The sequence below is a fragment of the Rattus rattus genome, chromosome 17 (assembly GCF_011064425.1).
Source record: "Rattus rattus isolate New Zealand chromosome 17, Rrattus_CSIRO_v1, whole genome shotgun sequence".
Taxonomy (NCBI): Eukaryota; Metazoa; Chordata; class Mammalia; order Rodentia; family Muridae; genus Rattus; species Rattus rattus.
In genome coordinates, this window is record NC_046170.1 from 25,489,299 (window position 1) to 25,512,921 (window position 23,623).

The 23,623-nt window shown below is 46.3% G+C and overlaps 1 protein-coding gene across 1 annotated transcript in view; it reads right to left on the reverse strand.

Moving 5' to 3' along the window:
* Positions 1 to 10,402: 10,402 nt before the first annotated feature.
* The window catches only part of Ranbp10 (RAN binding protein 10), a 62,518-nt gene continuing 49,297 nt past the window's right edge, over positions 10,403 to 23,623 (reverse strand). The window contains exons 6-14 of the mRNA XM_032887392.1: positions 22,330 to 22,514; positions 18,198 to 18,310; positions 16,638 to 16,746; positions 16,392 to 16,540; positions 16,009 to 16,213; positions 15,094 to 15,215; positions 14,493 to 14,638; positions 14,084 to 14,195; positions 10,403 to 13,725 (exon numbers count right to left, since the gene is read on the reverse strand). Of these exons, the coding sequence (XP_032743283.1) occupies positions 13,595 to 13,725; positions 14,084 to 14,195; positions 14,493 to 14,638; positions 15,094 to 15,215; positions 16,009 to 16,213; positions 16,392 to 16,540; positions 16,638 to 16,746; positions 18,198 to 18,310; positions 22,330 to 22,514 (1,272 nt within the window). The 3' untranslated portion in view covers positions 10,403 to 13,594. The remainder of the gene's footprint in view (positions 13,726 to 14,083; positions 14,196 to 14,492; positions 14,639 to 15,093; positions 15,216 to 16,008; positions 16,214 to 16,391; positions 16,541 to 16,637; positions 16,747 to 18,197; positions 18,311 to 22,329; positions 22,515 to 23,623) is intronic.

Here is a 23,623-nt window from a genome sequence, read left to right on the forward strand (position 1 = left end):
AAATGCACACAAACCCTTGAAGCATAATGCAACCACATAATGTCCTGGTAGTTAAGAATACTTATTGCTGTGGCAAATGACCTGGGTTCAGTTCCCAGCACCTACATGGCAGCTCACAGCTATCTATAACCCCAGTACCAGGAGATCTGGTACTCATCTGGCCTCCACAGGCACCAGGCACACATGCGGTGCAAAAATACATACATGTAGGCAAACACACACACACACACACACACACACACACACACACACACACACAATTCTTTTTTTTTTTTTTTTTTTTTTTCGAGCTGGGGACCAACAGGGCCTTGCTTGCCCAGGGCAAGCGCTCTACCACTGACTAAATCCCCAACCCTGTTTTTTTTTTTTTTTTTTTTTTACATGTTTTAAATTCATAGCCCTAAAGCATTAATTTTCTCAATTTCTGTAAAATGGGTGTCCTGCAGCTCTTGTGTTCTTTGGTGTAGTTTTTCAGAAGGAAGTGAGTTTCCTTATCACAAATGGATCTAGCTTCCCCTACTCAAACACAATCATCTTCTCCTTACCACTTCATATCATAATAACGTTGTGCCACCTTCTTGTGTAAGGGCTGTTTCTTTCAACTGAATGGTCTTCCATGAAGAAGTCTTCGTGCCCACAGATCATAAAGTTAGTGCTGCGGCTGGGTTTTCATTTCTTTCTCATGTGCTCTGTCCTTGGCATGATACTGGGAACAATGAAGCCTAAGATAACTTACTTGCTGTCTACCCAATGCAATTTTATACCTTTACTTTTCTGTCCTGTTCTTTGGATCCCAGGGCAGTCTGGATAGTAAACTGTTCACATGCCCACTCACCAATGCCCATGCCTTTCCTCACCAGGGGTGTAATAAAGCCTTGACAAGCACACCTCGTCTCATCTTTTGTTTCCACAAGTCCATCCGTTTTTGTTTTTGTTTTTTTTTCCCTGAGCTATAAAAGTAGGCCATGGCCAACCAGGACTCGGCATTCGGGGCTGGCAGAGTAAACCAAATGCTTCTAGGATGTTGCTTTTTCAAGCTTTTACCTGAACACCAGTTTCTTATATATTTGCTGTCTCAAGTGCAATCTCATTTTGCAAGAGCATGAACCAGCTAGTAAGGCGACGAATCCTTTGTCTGAAGTTTCCACACCTCACAAATCATCATCCATAAAGCGCCCATCCTCACACAGGTAATGGGGTGGTCTGCTCCGCAATGGGCGGGGTACCTAGGGTTTTACATCTATATGGGGATGGGTTACGTTCAAGATCCTATAGGATCCAATTTCTGCGTCCAAATGTGCAGGTCCTATCTTTGAGATGGAGAAAATGAACCTCGGAGCGACCTCGTACTCAATGCAGTGCACACACTGGCATTTAGCAAAGGCCCCCTCCAGCCAGGGCCCCGCGTATACTCGCTTCCAACCTCAAGAGCCGGGCGGCGGCAGAGGCCGGGCCAGCGCCCGCTCCCGGCCGCGCCATGCCCGCCTTCACCCTCACCCGCCGCCGGGTGCCTCTCACCTGGCATGCTGGCACTGCCCGCCCAGAGTCGCACGCGAAACCATGGATCCGGACGGGTTTCCGAGGCCGTCCGTCTGCCCTGAGGAAGGATAGTGCGGATGCGCGCGCGCGCACCGGAATCCAGAGCACCGATACCGGGAACACGCCGCCTGGTTTCTAAGGAACAGGGGTCTCCGGTACGGAGGGGCGGGGTGGCAGGAGGACAGCGCATGCTCTGTGACGGAGTGGGGGGGCTGGAACTCCGGGTGGAGGGGCCAGGATAGAGAGCTGCGCATGCTCGCGCCTTGGGGGTGGTGCTTGGGAAACCCGCAGGGAGTATGTTGCTGCTATGGTGCTTCCAGCTTCAGACGCTCTCGGATTTTTCCAACCGGCGTCAAGAATGTAGATGCTTTAGAGGTTTTTCCGGGAACGAAGGAAGGTCTTGACAACGACCTATGTTTGTAGAAGCACAGGTATCTCCAACTGGTCGGATTTCATGACTCGGAAAGATTGGCTTCCCTGTTTGCTCAGGTGTCTGGTCTTTTTCTCTGGGTGTTCTTTTGTTGTTCCCAGAATGCCATTTCTCTTTTAGACTGTGATCTCAAGTTCCTTTGACCTCCTTATGGAGCCCGCGTTCTCCCAAGGAAATAAATTTTGTAATGAGGTTAGCCTTGGTTTTACAGTGAGGCCGGTTGACTTTAGTGTGAAGTTGGCTCTGTAGAATGCGACTGGGGTTTTTTGGTTTGTTTGGTTTTTTTCTTTCTGTGTGGGAAGACTCTCCGTTACTTCTTAGTTGCAAAAAGGGAGTCTCCCAGTCCTCATCCCACAGCAGGCTGGAGTGATAGAATAGGCCTGCTGACTTGAGGCGAGTCCTGTGACCCTTTATCAGTTGTAGTACTTGCCACTATTACTACTGTGTTATGAAGTTACCCCTGGCAACTTCCAGAGTGAAACAAAATCTTAACTTTGAATCCTCTTCTTCAAGTGGGCCTTTGTCTCCCTCCTGTTCACTGGAGACAAAGGATCAGAGTTAAAAATAAAAAGTGGAAAAAAAAAGTGAATGTACTTTTTATTTCTTGATAATGGTAATTCTTAGATCAAGGTTTTTCAGCAGTGATACTACTGTCATCTGAAGCATGATAGTTTTTTGTTAGGCAGAACTGTTTGCTCTAAGATGGTTAACAGTATCCTTAGCCTCTACCCAGTAGATGCTATTAGCACACAATCCCAGTTGTAACTACCAAAAGTTACTTATGTGCTAATCTGATTTTCCATTTCTTCCTCTACATTATCTCTTCCTTAAGAATTGTAGGTGCTTCACAGGCAGTGGTGACACACACTCTAAGTCCTAGGACTCAGGAGGCAGAGGCAGGCAGATTTTTTGAGTTCGGGGCTAGCCTGCTCTACAGAGCAACTTCCAGGACAGCCAGGTCTGCACAGAGAAACCCCATCTCAAGAAAGGAAAAGAAAAGAAAAGAATTAATTGTAGGTGCTGGAGGTGAAGCTTAGAGACTTAGAGACAGAGCACGTGCCTAGTGTATGTTAGTATATGTAAGAGCCTGGGTTTAAGCTACAGCACTGCTGAACAAAACTAAAAACATCTATGAGATGCTATGGAATGAACTATTCTCTAGTAATGCTAATTTGGGAGAATGAAGTGTTAAGCTCCATAGTTTAATATTTTTAGAGTTTTTAAATAGCTGGTGATTGATGTTCATTATCAACATCCAAGTGTTTTCCAGATCTATAAACCAGTAAAAAAAAAAGGGGGGGGGGATTTAGCTCAGTGGTAGAGCCCTTACCTAGGAAGCGCAAGGCCCTGGGTTCGGTCCCCAGCTCCAAAAAAAAAAACCAAAAAAAAAAAAAAAAACTTTTCCAAGAACCTATTTCCTTGAGATATGATTCTGGTTCCTTCAATAAACTTAACTCCAATAACTTAGCCACCACCTGCTTCTTTTTGTAACAATAGTTCTAATCAAAGCTTCCTTTTGACTACCCATATCTCCTAAGTATTTCTAAACCTCTTTTTGTGTGTGTGTGTGTTGGGGGGGCTACTAGTCACACCCTAGTTGGTACCTTTATCTTTGTAGTCTTACCTCATGGTTGACATCAGCATAATTTACTATATCCATTTTCTGCACAAAGCCCTGGTTTTGTGGGATCAGGAGACCCAGTCATACAAGACTCATGGCAATTGTGGGCCTATTTGCTTAGCACTGTTTATACATGCTCTCATCCCCTGGTTCCAATGAGTAGAAACATTAACCTTACCTTTTAAGGCTTGGAAATAAAACCCAGAAAATCAACTTTCCTTTTCTTTTCTTTCTTTTTTCTTTCTTTCTTTCTTTCTTTCTTTCTTTCTTTTTTTTTTTTTTTTTTTTGTTAGAGATTGAACCAAGGGGTTTATGTGTGTGAGGGGTCTTGGTTTCTTTTCCTGGTGGTATTATAAAATACAACAAAAACAACTTAAGAGAGGAAGTTTATTTGGCTCAGGATCCTGAGTTACAGTTCATTATTATGGTAAAGTTAAGGTAGGAGAGAAGCTTGAAGTCTCTAGTCACATTACATCAAAAACAGGGAGAGAAGGGCTGGAGAAGTAGTTCAGCAGTTAAGAGCACTTGCTATTTTTGCAAAAGACCTGGGGTTCAGTTCCCAACACCCATATGATACCTCATAACTATCCATAACTTGAGTACCAGGAGACCTGTGACCTCCTAGCACAGGACATACAGGTGGCACACAGGCATATGTGCAAGCAAAGCATACATATAAAAACAAACCAAAAGAGAAAACCAAGAAGGAATGAATGCATGCCACTGCTCATTCAGTCTTAGCCCAGTATCCTTTGCCTAAGGAATGGTCCATACATTGTGACAGGTCTTGAGACTTTAGTCAAACCAAAGCCATGTAAGAGATATCATTTTGGGCTGGAGAGATGGCTCAGTGGTTAAGAGCACCGACTGCTCTTCCAGAGGTCCTGAGTTCAAATCCCAGCAACCACATGGTGGCTCACAACCATCTGTAAAGAGATCCGATGCCCTCTTCTGGTGTGTCTGAAGACAGCTACAGTGTACTTATAATAAATGAATAAATCTTTTAAAAAAAAGAGAGATATCATTTTAACCTTAGGATCAGAGCATATACCCCAATACCTGCCAAAATGGAAACAAAGACCTAATAATCCATCTAAGACCTAGTCCACAGTTTCAGGATCTGGGAAAGTCCTTAAATATACTGATCTTGTTTTTTGGCTTACTAAGCTTGTTTTTTGACTTCTGTAGGCTTGCTTCTTACTGTTCTTGCTAACCAAAGTGTTTCAACTAGAATGTGGGTTTTGTACATAAAAGGCAAAAAAAAAAAAAGTGAATCTTGGAGCTGCATAATTTGGGCAAGTTTTCCATGCAGTTGCAGGCCAGCAATGCAGACTTTCTATTCAGTTCTCATAGTTTCTGTGTGTTGGGCTGGGGAGATGGCTTAGTGGTTAAGAGCACTGACTGCTCTTCTAGAGGACATTGGGTTCTATTCAGAATACCCACATGGCAGGCTTTAATTCTAGTTCCAGGGGATCTGACACTCTTCTGGTCTTCAAGGATATCAGGCATACATGTTACCTAGATATACACCCATGCAAGCACACACCAATACCCATAACGTAAAATTTAAAAAAAAAGAAGTCAGTGTGTTCTCTTGTGAAGAACATTCACAACATTCTGGAGGCCCCAGCAAGATGGATGTCCAAAATCCAAATAAGTTATTATCAAGCACCTTTCCTAGACCAGCTCTGTATCCAATTCTGTAAAACTTCAATCATTAACCCAGCAATCCTCCTGCCAGACAATAACCCAACAGAGCCTCTTCATAATTGTTAGAACTGACTGATATGGTCCAATCCATCTGACCTGACCTACTAACAGAAGTGGAAGAGGTTCTGGCCACTAATGGGGTCAGTTTTGTTTAAGATGGAATCAGGTATCTTGGGGCCACAGTTGTTACCTGGACAGAGCAGTGTGGGCTCAGCCTATTAATTGAGGGGGACAAAAAGAGCTGAGCTTCTGGCATTAACCCAAACACTTTGCCAGTGGAAAGGTAAATCTGTCACTGTGTTGGTATGGATTTGCCACAGCTCATGTCTATGACACGCTTTAAGGGGGAGGGGTAACTCACTTCAGCCAGAAATCCTGGCTTTATTAGAGGCCATACAGCTGCCAAAAGAGATACCCATTGTCCACTGCAAAGGCATCAAAAAGGGTATCCTTAGAGGGTCAAGGAAACAGAGCAGCAGACATAGCCACCCAGAAGGCAATCCTAGAACCAATGTGGCATCTTCAGATCTTGATCACCCTGCACAAACCAAATTGCCCCAATGCCTAAACTACACACAAAAAGAAACCAATGGACAGAAAAGGAAGAGGCCAAAAAGGTCAAAAATAGGCAGCTACTGAGAACAATGGCAGATTGTCACCAGGTCCTCCAACCACCATGGTGGCATGCAAGACATGGATGACATGGCCTGAAGATTGTGGTTGTCCTATTGTGTCTTGTCTGACTATGGAAAAGGCCCCAATTTCCATAAGCTAAGACCCTAAGTATGGGAATTAAGAAAGACTAAAACTGGAGAGTATATAGCTTAATCTTTTTTTTTTTTTTTTCTTTTCTATTTTTCGGAGCTGGGGACCGAACCCAGGGCCTTGCACTTGCTAGGCAAGTGCTCTACCACTGAGCTAAATCCCCAACCCCTAGCTTAATCTTTCTACTTAGACCCAACCTACTTTCCAGGTGGACTTCTGTTAGAAGAAAAAAAAAATGTCTAGAGGCTATTGGGGTTGTAGATCCACTATTGAAAAAAATTGAACTCTGATTGGCCCAATACTGTATCTCCCTTGCTGATGGCTCCTGCTGCTGCCAAGAGTTGGTTAAGTATCTCTGAACTCAGTGGGGGTGCAAAACAGATTCCTCCAGAGTCACAATTGACCCCTTAATAGTCCTAGAAAGAAAACTGTAAGTTTGCTAGTCTGAGGCAGTGCAATCCCACATCTATAAAGGTTTGGGTTTGGCATGAAACTGAAGGTTATTACTGGAAAACCAATAAAACCTGGGTAATCAGCTGATATGTGAATGGTCAGGACCCAGGCAACTTATTTACTATTCAACAGAAATGTTCATTTAGAGTCATCTGACCGGGGGTTGGGGATTTAGCTCAGTGGTAGAGTGCTTGCCTAGCAAGCGCAAGATCCTGGGTTCGGTCCCCAGCTCCGAGAAAAAAAAAAAAAGGAAGTCAGAGAGCCCCCATCTCTGTAACCCTCTCTGATGTATCTTTAGAGTCATCTGACCAAACCAGCCCATCTTGGCACCCCTGGAACACAGCCTCCTAAGGTCTTAAGTTCTAAAATTCCAATTTTCCCAGAAATTCCTTTGGTAATTAAGAGGGTAGAAGTCAAGGAGACAACAAAAGCCAGCCTCTTGATGTTTGGGATGCTAAAAGGAGTGTGTCAGTTCCTCAACCATTCTCAACCCAACACAGGTCACTGTTCTATTGCTGTGAAGAGACTCCATGATCATGGCAACTTTTTTTTTTTCTTTCTTTTCTTTTTTTCAGAGCTGGGGACCGAACGGCAACTCTTATAAAAGAAAACTCTTAATTGGGCTTGCTTATGTTTTCAGAGGTTTAGTCCATTATCATCGTGGTGTAGAGCATGGTGGCATGCAAGACATGGTACTGGAGAGTAGCTGAGAGTTCTTTATCTGGATCCATAGGCAACAGACAGAGACAGACACTGGGCCTGGCTTAAACAATTGAAACCCCAAAGTCCCACCCTGAGTGACATAGTTCCTCAAGGATATACCTACTACAACAAAGCCACACCTCCTAATCCTTATCAAGTAGCACTACTCTCTGATGGCCAAGCAAGCATTCACATATATGAATCTATGGAGACCATTCCTATTCAAACCAATGCTAGCTTTGCCTAGACCCCAAAGCCCATATATTGGGATTGGTATTCATCAATCAAAAAGCTCCATGTCCAATCCTGACAACTATAAATGAAATCAACTTAAGCTCACCCTGTAGGACTTCTAAGAAAGAGTCACTGCTATTAATGTTTCCAAGATACTCCCTAGATCGTTCCCCTTATGCAGATTCCTGTAGCCATGTACAGCAAGTTAACACTGGGAATACCAACTGGATGTATTTTTAGGCCCCAGAGACTACCTGGCTTGCTTACACTAACAGCTTAACCAAGTGTGCAACTTGTAAATTGTTTACACTGATGGAGACCCCACTCCTTCATGTCCTTGCTCATGTCATACTACAAGTGTTTGTCAATGGGGAGAAGGAGGGAGGAGGAGGAGGAGGAGGAGGAGGAGGAGGAGGAGGAGGAGGGAGGCAGGGAGGGAAGGAGAGAGGGAGGGAGGACGCATGTCAGGCTGTCTCCATTCACTCCTCTATGGAGGGGCCAGGCATCTCAGGCTCTGCTGCAGTTAAAACTTCAGCCCTAATTATGAAGATAAGAATTTCAAGAGAACTTATTGCTCATGTATATATAGACTTAGGCCATCTGAGGAAAGTCTATTTCCTGTCTGGAAGCCCAGGTAGACTTCCTAGTAGAGGTAGTTCTCTAGAATCAAAAAGGTCTGGATCTCCTCTTCACGGAACAAGGTGGTCTCTCTTAATGAAACTGGGAGAAACTTTGGTTCTATGCCAACTAGAAGGCAAGAAACTAACAACTGGTACCAATCCTTGGTCTCTCAGTCCCCTTGGTTAACTATACTTAGCATCCATTACTGAGCCATTAATCCTTTAACTCAAAAGTCCTCAAAAGGAGCACCTTTAACCCTAATTGCAAGATTTGGGTAAATGTTTTCAGAATACAGTCAGTTTTTGTGTTATCAAACTGTTTCTACCTCTCAAGTTCTGGGATTATAATTGCACACCACTGTACCCAGCAAATAAAATAAAATTTCCTTTTTGGTTGCATATAGGGCCTGGAGGTGGTTTAGTGAGTAAAGTGCTTGCTGTGCCACCATGAAGACCTGGGTTTGAATCCTCAGTACCTATATATAAAGCTAGGTAGAAAACTATATAAACCACAGTCCTACCACTGGGAGGAAGGAGAGGATCTCATGGCCTTACTGGCCAGTCTGGCAAGCTCCATGTTTAGTGAAAGAGCCTGACCCAACAAATAAGGTGAAGGAGCTCCAGATGTGACTCAGAGGTTAAGAGTGGGCACTGCTGGGTTGGGGATTCAGCTCAGTGGTAGAGCGTTTGCCTAGCAAGCACAAGCAAGGCCCTGGGTTCGGTCCCCAGCTCCGAAAAAAAGGAAAAAAAAAAAAAAAAAAAAGAGTGGGCACTACTCCTGCAGAGGACTAGAGTTCAATTCCTAGCATAGACATCAGGTGGTTCAAACTGCCTTTAACACAAGCTCTGGGAGATCCAGTGCCCTCTTTGGATCCTACAGGCACAAGTTACCTGCACATACCCCACCTCGTACACACAGTTAAAAATAGTAAAGTCTTTAAAAATGGGCAGAAAAATTGAGAAAGATATCCAACTGTCCCTGGCACTTTATACATGCATACATGGGAAAGTGAACCTACACACACACACACCCCACACAAAGTTTTAAAATGTGCATCTCAAGGATTATATGACGTTATGTCTAGAAGAGAAAACAATCTCCCAGAATCCATTCCTTGTGAATACCAAGAATACACTGCTTTTCTTTTTTCCTTAATGTTTTTATTATTTATGTGTAAGTCTGTGTGTCTGAATGTGGGTGTGTATACTGAGTGTAGGTGCGTGAGAGGCCAGAGGTGGTGTTAGCCACTGAATGTGTTCTGGGAACTGAGGAGCAGCAAGTGTTCTTTCTCAACCACTGAACAATCTCTTCAGCCCCATACTCTGACACAGGATCTCAACTCTATAGTTCTAGTCTGCGTGGAACTCACTTTGTAGACTGGCCTTGAATTCCAGAGCTCTGCTTGCCTCTGCCTCTTGGTGCTAGGACTAACGATGTACAACCATCACACCCAGCCCCAATACTGTTTTTTAAATTTAAAATTTAAATATTTAATGACAATTTCCCCTTTTCTTTTCTCCCTCCAATTTTTTTCCATGCACCCATTCTCTATATTGAGAGTCAATACTTTGACTTGGCGCATGCGTGCGTGCGTGCGTGTGTAAATATTCAGCCTGCTCAGTCCATATGTTACTTTTATGTGTATGACTCAGGGATGGCCACTTGGATAACAAAGGGGGGGCTCTTTCCTGAGGAAAGTGACTCCTCCTTTTCTGTTCTCAGCATTCCTTGGTTGCCTACAGTTCTTTGTCAAAGGTTGAGGCTTCATGAGAGCTCCCTCTTCAATTGGTGGTCCAGGTCCTGTTTACACAGCCATGTTAATGAGGCTTCACAGGAATAACTTCTGACATTTCTAGATGAAATCTCACAGCAAACCTCCAGTCCCTCTGGCTCTTACAATCTTCCTGTCCCCTCTTCCGCTATGATCCTTGAGCCTTTGGTGCCAGATTTGTGTAGATCCATCAGTTGGAGCTGAGCCCTAGTTCATTAAAATATCACTTTTTAGAGGGAAAAAAAAAAAAAAAAAGACACCGTAGTCCACATTTCTGAAGTTGAATTTGTTGTTTTCCATGTCTGAGAACTATTTCAAAAGACAACTAGCTGAAGTCCCTGTCCCTAAAGGAGTCTTGCGTAGTTGAAAGTTGAAGTTTCTGGGGTTGGGGATTTAGCTCAGTGGTAGAGTGGTTGCCTAGCAAGCGCAAGGCCCTGGGTTCGGTCCCCAGCTCCGGAAAAAAAAAAAAAAAAAGTTGAAGTTTCAAAAGTCCATGAGGTACTAAGAGGTAGCTCCCCGCCCCCAACTCCAGTAAGATTCAGAACAACAGACACAATTGCTCATGGATGTGTATTTTAATAAAAATAATTCTGTCAAAATACAACAGGAATTTTTTCATCTCAAGTACAATTTAATAGGATGTTTGTGTTAGAATTCTGTCAACCCTCTCACACCACAAGTTTCATGCTAATGCTGAATATCAACTTGCAAGGACAAAGGCAGAACCAGTGTACACAACGTGGAGGATGCCTGTTTCAGCTGTAGTTGATGATGGAGGGACCTATGCAGAGGTGGGCACTGGGACAGCCAGAAGCCACCATCTGGCCACAGGTCCAAGTGCCAGTGATTGGTGGTGAAGTCGGGCTCTGCTGTCCAGCTGCCTAATGACATGCATACCTGAGTTGTGAGCAACCAAAGGAACGTTCAGCCCAACAGTCCTCTGCCTCATCTTTGTGCTTAAGGACTGGGAAGGTGCTGGGTAGCCAGGCAACCCTTACTTCTTTAGCTTGTGAAGCCCTGCTCCCAGTCTGCACCGAGCCCCAGACCCTAGGAGGAAGGGATGGAGGAGTGACTCTGAGTCATCTGCCAACTTGGCCCTTGATCTGCAAGGAGCTACCATCTGTGCCTCAAAGGGAAGGTGAGTTAGGAAATGTGCTACCTCAGGACTGGACCCAGCCAGGTCCTCCTTTTGCACACCAGGGTCAGGTCCAGCCCTTTACTAAGCTGCTTCCAACCTGGAAACGGGCTAATAGGATTGGGGATGCATATGGGTCTCCTCTGGCAGCAGGACTGGACTAAGAACTGGCTCCAGCAGCTTGATTTTGGCCCTCCCCACAGCTTGTGGGACAAAGACTTATGTCCCCAAAGTGAGCGGTCCAACTAGGACAGAAAGCCTCTCTGGAGAGGAACAGAGTAAACAACTTGGACTTGGCTGAAACAGTGAGATAAGGCACAGAAAATGGGGAGGTGGCCATGGGTACCAAGTGTGAGCCAGGTGGACACACAACCCAGTGCAGCACACAGCAGTCCCAAGCCATCCACGGCCCTCTCAGCCACTCCACAACCCATGTCCCAGCACCCATCCCTCCCCTTGTCACACCCCTAAAGGTGTCAGCTGCTCAGGCACTGCTGAACCCTTACAAAGCTCATTTGCCATTTTGCTTTAGGTCTAGACAGGACTGTGTAACCCACAGGACTAGTTAGTCCTGGCTCTGCCACTATTTGCTGTGCGGCTTTGGTCAAGTCACTTAATTTCCTGGACCTGATTCTTTCACTGTAAAAGGAGAGGACTGCTGGAGATGTTTTCTAAGTTCCACTGTTCTGCAAATGCCTCTGGTTTTCATTTCCAAATGTGAGGCCTGTAAATTGTTAACAGCCTGATATTTCCAACCTGAGTTTAGAGCTCGGGTCCAGCCTTGGACAAGATGAAATTTTACACGGGACATGACCTCCTGATGAGCTGCTAACCAAGGCCCTGACAGGAACCGAGAAAACATAGTAGCCTGTAGGATTAGCTCCTAAAGCAAAATTTTGAGAGATCTCAGTCAAGGCCCTAGTCCCTTACTAACAGATGGTCTAACTCAATTTTGTCCAGCTGTGGGCCTTGTGAGGCCTGGTGAACACAGAACATCTCAAGTTCTACCACTGATTTCTGTGTCCACCAACAGAACAAAAGCTTACCCTGCTCAGATACAGACTGGAAACGCACTTGTGGCTTTGCCACAGTTGACCCTAATATTTGCAGAGGGTGCCTGGGCTTTTCACTCACCCTGTGAAGCAGGTAAAATCCTGGCCCATCTAGGTGTCCTCTGCATAGACCCTCCTCTTCCTTGGCAGACAGTCCCCTCCACAGATGGTCTACCCATGTCCTGGCAGCATCTCAGCCCTGTGATAGTGGGTTTTGTTGTTGCTGTTGTTCCACCAGCTGTGAGGATCCATGTGAAACAGCTGGTGGGACATTTGTAAGGCCCATAGAATCTCCCCTTCCTAAGAGTCGCTGGGGCCAAGCTGTAGGGAGCAGCTTTCCTTAGCTGTAGGGAGATCAGGACCAGGAAGTCAAAGGTTCCATCCGCTCTGGGACCAGTGGTCCTAGAATCAGCCTCCTTGAGGTACCAACTTCTCCAAAGAAAGCATCAATCCCATCAGAGTTGGGCAGTGATGGTGAAGACTCCGAAAGGAAGAAAACAGCCCTGTCCTTAAGGGCCTCTGTCTTGGGAATGGCTTCCTCTTGGCAGCCTGGCACACAGCAGCTCTTGGGTTGAAGGCAGGTAGTTTCCAGGCAATAAACTGAGTAATGAATTATTTGGCCATCTTAACAAGGGAAGGCAAGCATTGAGATGGGAGAGAGGGGCAAGGCAGGCAGTGAGAGGCAGGGTAGAGTGGTAGACAGCATGCTGGCTACAGACCCTGTGTTCCCTTGCTTTGCTGTGTGCCCCTGGGCCACCTCACTTCCCTGAATCCCTGAACCTGCAGCTGTTTTGTTTATCTGTAAGGGGCCTAGAGACCCACACCTCTTGGGATGCTGCAAACAGCTTAGTCTGACCTTGCCCACCAAGCAGCCTTCCCCAAAACCCAAATTTCCAGGGCAGCAGCTGAACCTAAGGCTCAACAAAAGGGGAACCTAAACTGAAATAAACAAATCACTTGATTGAAGTGACAGAGATGATTCTTTTTTAATGAGTTGGACTCAAATAAAAACACATGGTGTCTGGACAGCCTCACCCAAGAGGTGCTGGACCACTAGTGCTACGATAAATACTGTGTCTTTTTTTAATATATATTTATATATATATATAATCTCATTTGTTTGTTTTTTTACTTATGAAAATAATAAGCTATCATCAACCTGGATAGGCTTCATTACTAAATTAGCAGAAACCAGCTCAGCACAAACTCTCCCGAGATAAACACTGGTGGCTCAGTCAGGAGGAAAGTTAAAAAAACAAAAACAAAAACAAAAACAAAAACAAAAAACCCAACCTCTCCTCAAAACGAAATCTCCTTTACAGGAGAAGCTACTACATGAGTAACCAGCCAATACTGAGTCACAGGCCGCTGCACGTGGAAGGGGACAAGGAGGAGAGGACAAGGGAGGAAGGGAAGGAAGGAAGGAGGATGGACCGGCCAGGTAGGAAGAGTAGACTCTGCCCATGGCTTCCAGGTCTCTGTACCAGATGCCTATGGAGGACAGGGTTGCACCAGCCCTAGGGCTGAAGGAGGGCCAGACAGAGCCAGCCAAGAAGGTCTGCTAGTGCAAATAGTCGTCGACTCTGGCAAAGGAGCAAGATCCCAGGCCTGCTCGGGCCATGAGCCGTAGACACTCAGATGCCTGGCCCAGGGCGAGCATCAGAGGAGGCTGCTTTGGCAGGTTCTGAGACTCTGTGGAAGAGATCAGAGGGTACAGTCAATAACTAGCCAAGGATCAGAACAGGTCAGAATTCCTAAAGATGGAGGTGGAATTAAAGCTATGGCAGAACTCTTGGAAGAATGTTCAATGTTTGAGTGTCCTAGCTACCAGGCCATCGGCCTGCATTCATGGCAGGGACCTGAGGACCTTGGCCTTCTCTAGAGCAAGTAAGCTGACCTGGCACATGTCAATGAACTAGCAGCCAATGACCTCAGCTGGGCAAAGGGAGGTTAGGGTTAGAATGAGTCCTAAAAGCCCAGGAGGCCTGTGAGGGTCTATGCCAACCTCCCCATTTATGGGTTAGCTTTTACCTTTATCAGATGCACTCACCTAAAATGGCGCTGTTGAGAGCAGCACACACAGGCTCCCTCTGGATGGGATCAAGCTGATGACCAACTGGGCAGCTCCAGGGGTCTGAGTATGCTAGTAGGCTAAAGGCATCCTAAGGGACAGAACACCCGTGAGAGGAATATAGAACACTATACATAGCCCTGTAACTTCAGAGGACAGAACACAGCACAGGGCCCAGTGAGAGCTTAATATACCTGAGCTATAGAATTAGATAAGGCCATCCCCTCTTTAGATCCTACAGTGGGTAGGGTACACCCTCAATACCCCACATTCCACTGCAGACACGACTAGAGCCCATTCTAGCCTATTACTACTACCCTTAGATGTTCCCAGAATCCCGGCATCAAATGGGGAACAGCTCTGTGTGAGAGCCTGGTTTATCCTATACCTGCAACATCTCTGTGTGGACCAAATTCTTGCCATATTCTCGGCCCAGCTGCTCACTCAATGCCTGCAACTCTCGGCCAAACAGGATGATCCTTTCTGTGGCAGCCTGGTTGCCCCCGCAGAGCTGCCGCCGTGGATGCCCGTCGTCTACACGCCGAGGCCAGCAGAAAACACATTAGACGGTGAAGAGGGACAGACAGGAAGAACCCTATTATTAAGCTACTGCTTCTGAAAGGCAGGCAAGAGAGGGGAGCAAGTGGGGAAGCCTAAGTCTACCTGGCATATAGACCAGGGACAAGACTTGGAAATTTCTCTCTTCCCACCCTACACAAATGCATGGTGCTAATGAGAGTCACATTCTTGAACTCCCTTTAGCCTTCAAGGGGTTCTAGTCTTAGCAGCAGGACTGGATCTTCCTACACATTGGAATCACCTTAAGGATGCATCCAGGAATGACCAAGGAATGACTCAGTCCAGCCCAAGTTTCTCAAGTTGCCAGAGCCCGCCATCTTAGCCCCTCCTCAGAGGAAGTGGGCATTAGGACTGTGCATTGGCCTCTCAAGGAACGTAGAAGCTGGCTCATTCTGAGGGTCAGTACTTACCCATGCTAGACTCATCTGTCTGCAGATCGTCGTGCTTATAGGCCCCATTGACGATGCGTGTGGAGACGCTTTCCAGCACACCATTGGGATAGTGCTCTGCCTCCATCTCCATCTCGCTGTCACTGTGGAGCAGAGTTGAGACAGGAGTTGGGTCTCCTTGAGGTTGTCCACTAGGTAAACCGAAGGAGTTTACCTGAGAGACCATAATGGGTCCTACAGCGACATCAAACTGAAGGACTGCCAGGAACATGAAAGAACAGCTCAAGCTTTCTAGGCTTCAACACTTAGCCCTACTATGGTTACCTCAGGTGCCTGTTACATGATTCCCATTCTTGTCTCAAAACTGCACCCCGTGACTCTTCACACTGGCACTCCTCTGAGGTGATACACACACACACACACACACACACACACACATCTTCAATATATCCCTCTCATCCTCTCATCCCTACCAACTGAACTGACTGGGTATCTCTGTGGACTTGGCTAGGACCCAAACCAATGTCAGTTCCTAGGCGTGCCTAGGACCTGCTGAATGCTATCTGCAGCTGCAGTCTACAGGTCAGTTCACATGGCTATCCATGAGTCTGATTCCTCAAAACTCCTCATTTGTAGACCCTAGAGGTTCTAACAGGCCCAGCCTCCTGGGAGGAGTCCCTGTGTAGGCAGGCCATCATGCTCAAGTCTGGCAGGGCCAGCAGATAAAACCAGAGCCAAGAAAACTGACTGCTACATCTAATAGTGAAAAAAGCCAGAACCAAGTGTTTGGCCTGACCTGTCAGCAGGTTGCACTGCAGCCACAGACCTACAACAGAGGGGAAGGTAAAGGGCAGAAGGCAGCATTTAAAAGAACAGTGGAGGGTCCAGCAGGTACAGAACAGAAACAGAGTGGAGAGAGGGGAGCAAGACAGGCACCTGGTCTCCTGGTTACTGGTACTGCTGTGGGGCTGGGACTTGGTAGAGTCTGTTGAGTTGGACTCGGAGTAATTGACGGAGGACGGGGAAGAGGAGGACGAGGAGGATGAGGACGAGGAGGAGGAGCTGGGTGCGGGGTATTTACTGTGGTTCTGTTTGTTCTTGGTAGATGCGACGCCATTGCTGCAGCTGGGACTGTCTGCTCCTAAGAGAAGGGAGGTTAGAGAAGGGAGGTCAGAGATGGAGCCTCAGGGGTTGCCTGAGTGGTCCCTTTCCCTTCCACCCAATCTAGCTGCCAGTTCTAAGCCCACCAGGAAAGGTATGTGGGATGGCCACCCTTCCCCACACCAGTTCTTTCCAGAGAACTCTGGAGAATGGCTGACCTGTGTTGTGTATATGGGAACTACTGGGGCCATGTCGGGGGCTGAGGCTGGGGGAGCCAGGGTAGCTGTCCTGGGACTTGGGGCTTCGGGAGCTCAAGCTGCGGACTTCACTGTCGGTGCCATTCACCATCTCCACAAATTGTCGACACCTGTGAAGGGAGCAGAGCATTGGTGCTCTGGCCTGCCCGCGCTGTGGGCTCCGGGTACAAGCTGAGGACCAGGCTTGGAACTGTAAACCTGACTTACTTGAGCATGAAAAGCAGGTTGGGGCTGTGCTCCAGCAGCCCAGGGTAGAAGCGCTGGGTTGTCTCAATGGCTTCACCCACCCGGCCTTCCAGCACCAGCTTCTGGATTTCTGTAGAGAAGCACATGGCTCTGAATGAGGACTGAGATTGCCCTCATATCCCTGGCCCCAAGCTTGCCTTGTAGCCACACTGAAGGCAGGAACCAGACAGAAGTCAGGTGGGCTGGCTCTTGGCACCCTGCTAGTTGGAGAAGCTCACAGAAAAGGCTGAGAAAATATGACTGGTCTAGGACAATGGTAGAGGCTGGTTTAGAATATGAAGGGAAAACAAGAAGAGCTCATAGCCCAGAGGTTGGAGGTGAGTCTGGAAGTCCATTCCTACAGGACATAGGCAGTCAGGGAGCTAATGAGGAGAGCACTGGTTGGGAGACCATCATCTTGGGACAGCCTGAGGATGCCTCTTTAGATAGATTGCTCTCTCTTTAGGCCTCAGAGGAGTGTGCACTGGCTTGGGCTAGGGCCCACATCTTGACGGTCTATAAATGCTGTAGTGCGCTGTATACTGGAAGAAGAGGTAGACACCTCACACTGGCATCTCTAATGATGGCACCCTCTGGCCATTAGCATCTTGCTACTGCCTTCTCACTCTTGTCCTAGGACCTGGTGCAGCTTGTTGTGACTTCTGGGCCTGCTGCGCTCTCATCTGTAGATCCCAAGACAAGGACAGAACACCTTCCCATCTATCTGGCTGAGCACAGCTTGTCAGGAAGACACAGACACATGCACATGCGCAGACACTGAGATGGTGGGCTCAGAGAGACAAAGGCAGGCACTCACAGACAGATGTGTGTGCACACATCCACTCACCCACATTGTCCTCTTCTTACCGTAAACTTAAACGTATTTGAATTACATAATTTATTATTTAATTAAATTATTTAAATTAAACTTATCTTAAATGTGGGTTCTGTTCTCTATCTCATCTCTCATTCCAAACACACAGAATACTAGGAGAGCTGCCTTTGGTCAAGAAAGAATTCGTTATCTGCAAAGGGTCTACCAGATAAGAGGTAGGGGGCAAGGAGCTAGCATGGTTAACACTCACAGAGCATCACTTCACCCTGTCTGAACACTACATCCTCTCTCTGGCTACAAACAGGCAGAACAGTTAAACCTGAGTACACAACGGCCAAGGCAGAGTAGTGTGTAGTACAGACAAAAACTCTGAGTGATCGTGACTAGGAGGCCAAGTGGAATCTAGGACTCAGGGGACAGGGAGAAGAAACAAACATGGAGGAACAGGATTCTGCCATGAGAGAACCAGGCCTACACTTGATTCCCAAGGTGTGTTAGGGAAGCTGCTCTGAGACCTTCCGAGGCCAGTCTATGTCCTTGTGTCAATTTTACCTTGAATGAAGGACAGGAGCAGGGACTGGAGCCGGCAAGCTGGTCTCCAGGGTGGTGTGGATAAGGTTAGGCTGTACTCTTGACAGACTAACCAGGAATGAGCTACAGACTCAGGGGCAGGTAAGAAGGCATGAGGAGAGAAAAATTAACCTTACTTTGTCTGTTCTTTATGGATGCCTGCTCTTCCTGAATCGGGGTTTCAGTCATTCGGGCAAAAGCTGTAGCTGTGGCACAATACCCATGATGCACCAGGTAAGACGAGACCATGCTAGAAAAAAAGAAGAGCTCAAGGTAACACTCAAGACCCACATTTCTCATGGAGCACTGGAGGGGACAGACTACACATATCCCTAAGAGGTCTCCCCTACACATACCTTAGTGTGGCCTGGAAGAAGGCAAAGAAAATAGAAACTTCCCTCTATGCGCTCACAGATCATAGGAGGAGCTACGTTCTCTGGGATATTATGTTGCCCTCGACCTCCTAGAAATGGCTGTCTTCTAGTAAACAATAGCTAGTCCAGATTTGGGCAATGAGCTTACCCAGGACTACCTAAAATGGCTACTAGCCAGGTGATGTGGCAGTTTCTAGGATACAGAGGATGCCTGACACAGCTATACTTGACGAAACTACTAAACTTAAGCAAATGATCAGGAAAACGGGGTGGTACTCTGGGGCTATCTGTACTAGATAGAAGTATCTGTGTCCCCAGTGACCCTGCCATTTGGTAGCACTGGCTCTAGAGGTGTGGTTTTCTACCCATGGGTCACAACCCCTCTAGGGGTCGCTTATCAGATAACCTTCATATCAGATATTTACATTATGATTCCTAATAGTAGCAAAAATATAGTTTGAAGTAGCAAGAAAATAATCTTATGGTTGAGGGTCAGTACAACATGAGGAACATATTAAAGGATCGCAGCATCAGGAAGATTGACAACCACTGCTCTAGAGGAATGGCAGGCAAATGAGCCAAATTAATCTCATAATATACTATGTATTAAAGGTGCAAGAATTCAAGATAACAGGCTGATTTTGCTGGGAAGAGACAGGCACCTCATGGCTAATAGGAGCACAGTCTTTGTGGAAGGCATAATGTACAACAGTTAACCCCGCTAAAGCTGGTTGAGCAATGCCATATGTATGTATGCACATATGTACATGTATATGCACGAACTCTCATGACTTGCGTGGGCAGGTATGGGGAGAATGTTCTAAGGCTGCACACCTGTGGCTGGGTGGCTCCTGATGTTTGAAGGGGTAAATGAGATAGAATGAACAAGATGCTTGGCATGAACTGAAAACAAATTTAGCCTTGTGTTATAGGATACACTGCTATTTTGGTGTCAGTTTTTCAATAAAGTTTTAATTTTGGACAAAAATATACTCTTGGACAATAATTGTAATTATTATTATCATAAACAGAAGAGCAATGATTTTGAAAAAAAACATGGTTCAGATGAGCCCATATGAACATTGATAATTCTAAAATGTATTTTTTTAGGGCTGGAGAGATGGCTCAGTGGTTTAATAGCACTTGGTGACCTCGCAGAGGACTTGGATTTGGTTCCCAGCACTCATATGGCGGCTCATAGCCTGTTCATAACTCCAGTTCCAGGGGACCTGATGCCTTCCTCTGGCCTCCACACGTACCAGGCACACATATTACACATACATACCTAGCTACAGGCAAAACTCTAATACACAGAAAAGAAAAATAAATAAAATTCTAACAAAATAGGCATAGTTTAAATTATTTTGGAGGACACCAAAGTAAATTTTAAGCCCTTCTTATCTCCTCATTGTTTTATACATCTGAGTGTTTGCATGCAAGCTTAAGCACTCTGAGTGTGGCTGGTGCCACAGAGTACAGAAGAGAGCGCCCGATCCTCTGGACTGGAGTTACCAGTGGTCATAAGCTGTCATGTCATCCGGGAACCAAACAGGAGCAGAAAGTGCTCTTAAACACTGAGCCTTATCGCTAGATCCAGAAAGTGATGTAATATATATAAATTTCTTTATTATGAAAGTATTACCTATGCCAGCAAAAGAAACGGGGCCTGGGGACTCAGGTCAGCAGTACTGTGGTTGCCTAGCATGGATGACCATCTGTGTTCTATTGTTATCACAGAGAGGGAAGGAGAGAGAAGTAGGAGGAAGGGGAGCGAATGGGGGAGGGAAGTTGATAGTACCGGTGTTTCACCAGGGGAAGCCAGCCAGACATGAAGCTTGTGATCAATCTATCTCCAAGATAACCCAGCCATTTCCAATATTTATAAAATTAGGTAAAATAACAGGACACAAATTATATGCAGGTTTTAGCAAATGCTGCATAGGACACATACAGGCACATGGATACATACATATAAACAAAAACTTTCCATGTGTTGAGCCCAGACCCTGAAAGTAACTCCACCTCTTCTCCTGCCCACCCAGAAAGCATACTGTGGGGAATGGCACTGCTGTGGCCCTCAAGGGAGCAATTCTCACCTGCTAGGCTGGGAGCCAGAGGTGGTCCTGCTGTTCTTCCCAACAAGGGTCTCACTATCTGTACCTCAACCCTTCCTCAAGGCTGCTTTAGTATCAATTCCTCAGGAAAGGAAGGCTGAACACTGGGGATAAGACTCAGTGATAGTCCTTTCCTAGCATATGTAAATTCCTGAGTTCAAAAGAAAGATAAAGTCAGTGGAGGAGAAAGGGTGGAGCTGGGGTGGGGACTGAGACTGACTGAGACTGGATGAGAACCCAGTATATTGCTACTCCTGGTCCCTCATGCCTTTGCACAACAATGATCAGGGTTAGTAGAAGCCAGGACCTTCTCCACTCTTGGGAGCCAAGCTAACACTCACCTTCTAACAGGTGGGTGAGTAACAGTCATTGCTTCACCTAGGTATGAAGTTAGCTAGTGAAATAAGACCAAACTTGTCCTCCTGTTGGAATCCCAGCAACACTGGCTTCCAAGACAATTTAGAGATTAATTAACCAAGGAGCATGCTAGGTTGATCCACTCTTTCCCTGATACCACTCCATGGACACAGGGATAATTAGCTGGATGCTGACCCTGTTAAGTGACCTCAAGCCAAAGCCTTGCAATGCAGATTTTTTTTTTTTTAAAGATTTATTTATTTATTATATATAAGTACACTGTAGCTGTCTTCAGATACACCAGAAGAGGGCATCAGATGGTTGTGAGCCACCATGTGGTTGCTGGGAATTGAACTCATGACCTCTGGAAGAGCAGTCGGGTGCTCTTAACCGCTGAGCCATCTCTCCAGCCCCAGATTTTTTTTTTAATAGCTTTTTTGAGACAGGGTTTTTCCATGTAGCCGTGGCTGTCCTAGAACTTGCTCTGTAGACCAGACTGGTGTCGAATTCAGAGACTTACTGCTGGGAACAGAGGCATGCACCACCACATTTGGCAATATGCATTTTTATAGCAGAAAAAGTGTCCGCAGAATAATAAACCATAGTGGTCCTAGAACTTCTACAAAATAGCCCTGGGAAGGAACACAGCTATGCTGGTGATTTTTTAAACTAGTTATTTCCTTTGGTTGTTGGTGGTGGTATCTTTTTTTTTTTCTTTTTTCTTTTTTTCGGAGCTGGGGACCGAACCCAGGGCCTTAAGCGCTCTACCACTGAGCTAAATCCCCAACCCCGGTGGTGGTATTTTTAAAGTCAGGTTCTTTCTACATAGCCCTGACTGTCCTGGAACTTACTATTGTAGATGAGGCTGGCCTTAAACTCACAGAGATCTGCTTACCTTTGCTTCCCAAGTGCTAGGATTAAAGGTGTGCACTTACAAATAGAAGACTTGTGAGCTGGCTGATGGGAAGGTTTTTTTTTTTTTTTTAAATTGTGGTTATTTTGAATTAAATGTATGTATGTATGTATGTATGTATGTATGTATGTATGTATGTATGCATGCATGCATGCATGGGTATCAGACCCATATGTGGGTTTATACACTTGAGAGCAGGTGCCTCAAGAGGCTAGTGATGTCAGAGGGGTTGTGAGCCACTTGACATGGGTGCTGGGAACTGAACTCAGGTCTTCTGCAAGAACACTCTGTGCTCTTAACTGCTGAGTCATTTCTCTAGCCCCATGCAAGGTTTAACTAGGAGCAGCTCCAAAGTATGAGTGAGATGTGCACTGGTGAGAGGGAAGCATGAGCAGCTGAGTCCTCTGCCAGTGCTTCCCAGGAGCATGCCCACCACTACAACTGTCAGCAGTGTCTGCAGTACTGCACAGGTCTACAGTACCATGAGGCCTGGGGGAGGGGGAACACTCACTTCTGCAGCACTGCCTGCCACTCGCCAAGCCGGGCACTGATGGGAAAGCCGTGCACAGTGCCCTGGACTTTGGCACGCCACTCCCGCATATAGTCCTCAATGTCGAACAGGAAGGGCTGCTGCCCAAAGTTGGCATCCACAATCTCCCCAGGTGTCTGTAGGCCTACGGTGGGGTAGAGGTTGGCCTGAGGAGAAGAATGAATATCAGTCAGGCCCCTGAGGGCAGCAGGGCTGTGGAGCTTCTCTTCACTTCCATGGCTCTGGCCAGCCAACACTAGGGCTGGAAGAGACTTGCATGGCAGGAGCAGTAGGGACCAATCACATTTAGTCTACCTCACTAGCAGAAAATTATACCCAAAAGCCGGAGGGGAGAAGAACAAGTAAGGCCTCACATGGAAAGTCTTCCTCTGTCCTGCATCAAAGGCCACTGTGTCCCCAAGGCCTGGGAACCCCTTACAGAACTCAGCAAGGTACATAGTGGCAGACAGGGCTGGACACCCTACATATGTACTAATAAAAATGTGCTATGTGGTGGCTTATGACTTCTAGAAAGAGATGCAGGGCCAAGGATCCCTCAACTAACAAAAAAGAGGTGCGTGAGGGAATGGGGATAAGGAACACCAATGAGCACAGGCAAAGCTTTGACGAGTTGCTTCTGGAGCTAGTAATGGAGAAGCTGCCCTCTTCCTGTGAGAGGCTAACTCAGCAGTGACTTATGGAGCGCTCGGCTTTACTGTCCATTTCCCAGGACCAGCTCTAGTGAGGCCACCCCTCATTCAGTACGCCCACTGCCACCACCCAAGGTTTCATCCACCCCCTCCCAAGCCATTAAACATCATTTTTCCAAGAGCCCCTATCCATTCTTTTTTTTTTCAAAGATTTATTTATTTTATGTATATGAGTACACTGTAGCTGTCTTCAGACACACCAGAAGAGGGCATCAGATCCCATTAGAGATGGTTGTGAACCACCATGTGGTTGCTGGGAATTGAACTCAGGACCTCTGGAAGAGCAGTCAGTGCTCTTAACCTCTGAGCCATTGCTCCAGCCCCCATTCTTTTTTTAAAAAGAAAAAAAGATGCGTGTGTGTGTGTTTGTGTGTGTGTGTGTGCACGTGCACGCGCACGTCTGTGTAGCCCCGTTGTATATATGTAGTTGAAGGTTACCTTGAAGTAACCTTGCTGTCTCCACCTCCCAAGAGCTAGGGTTATAGGTGTGCACTGCCATCCTTGGCTCCCTTGGACTCTCTTCACCTTCCATTCTTCAGGCAAGGGTCACTCATAACCATCACATA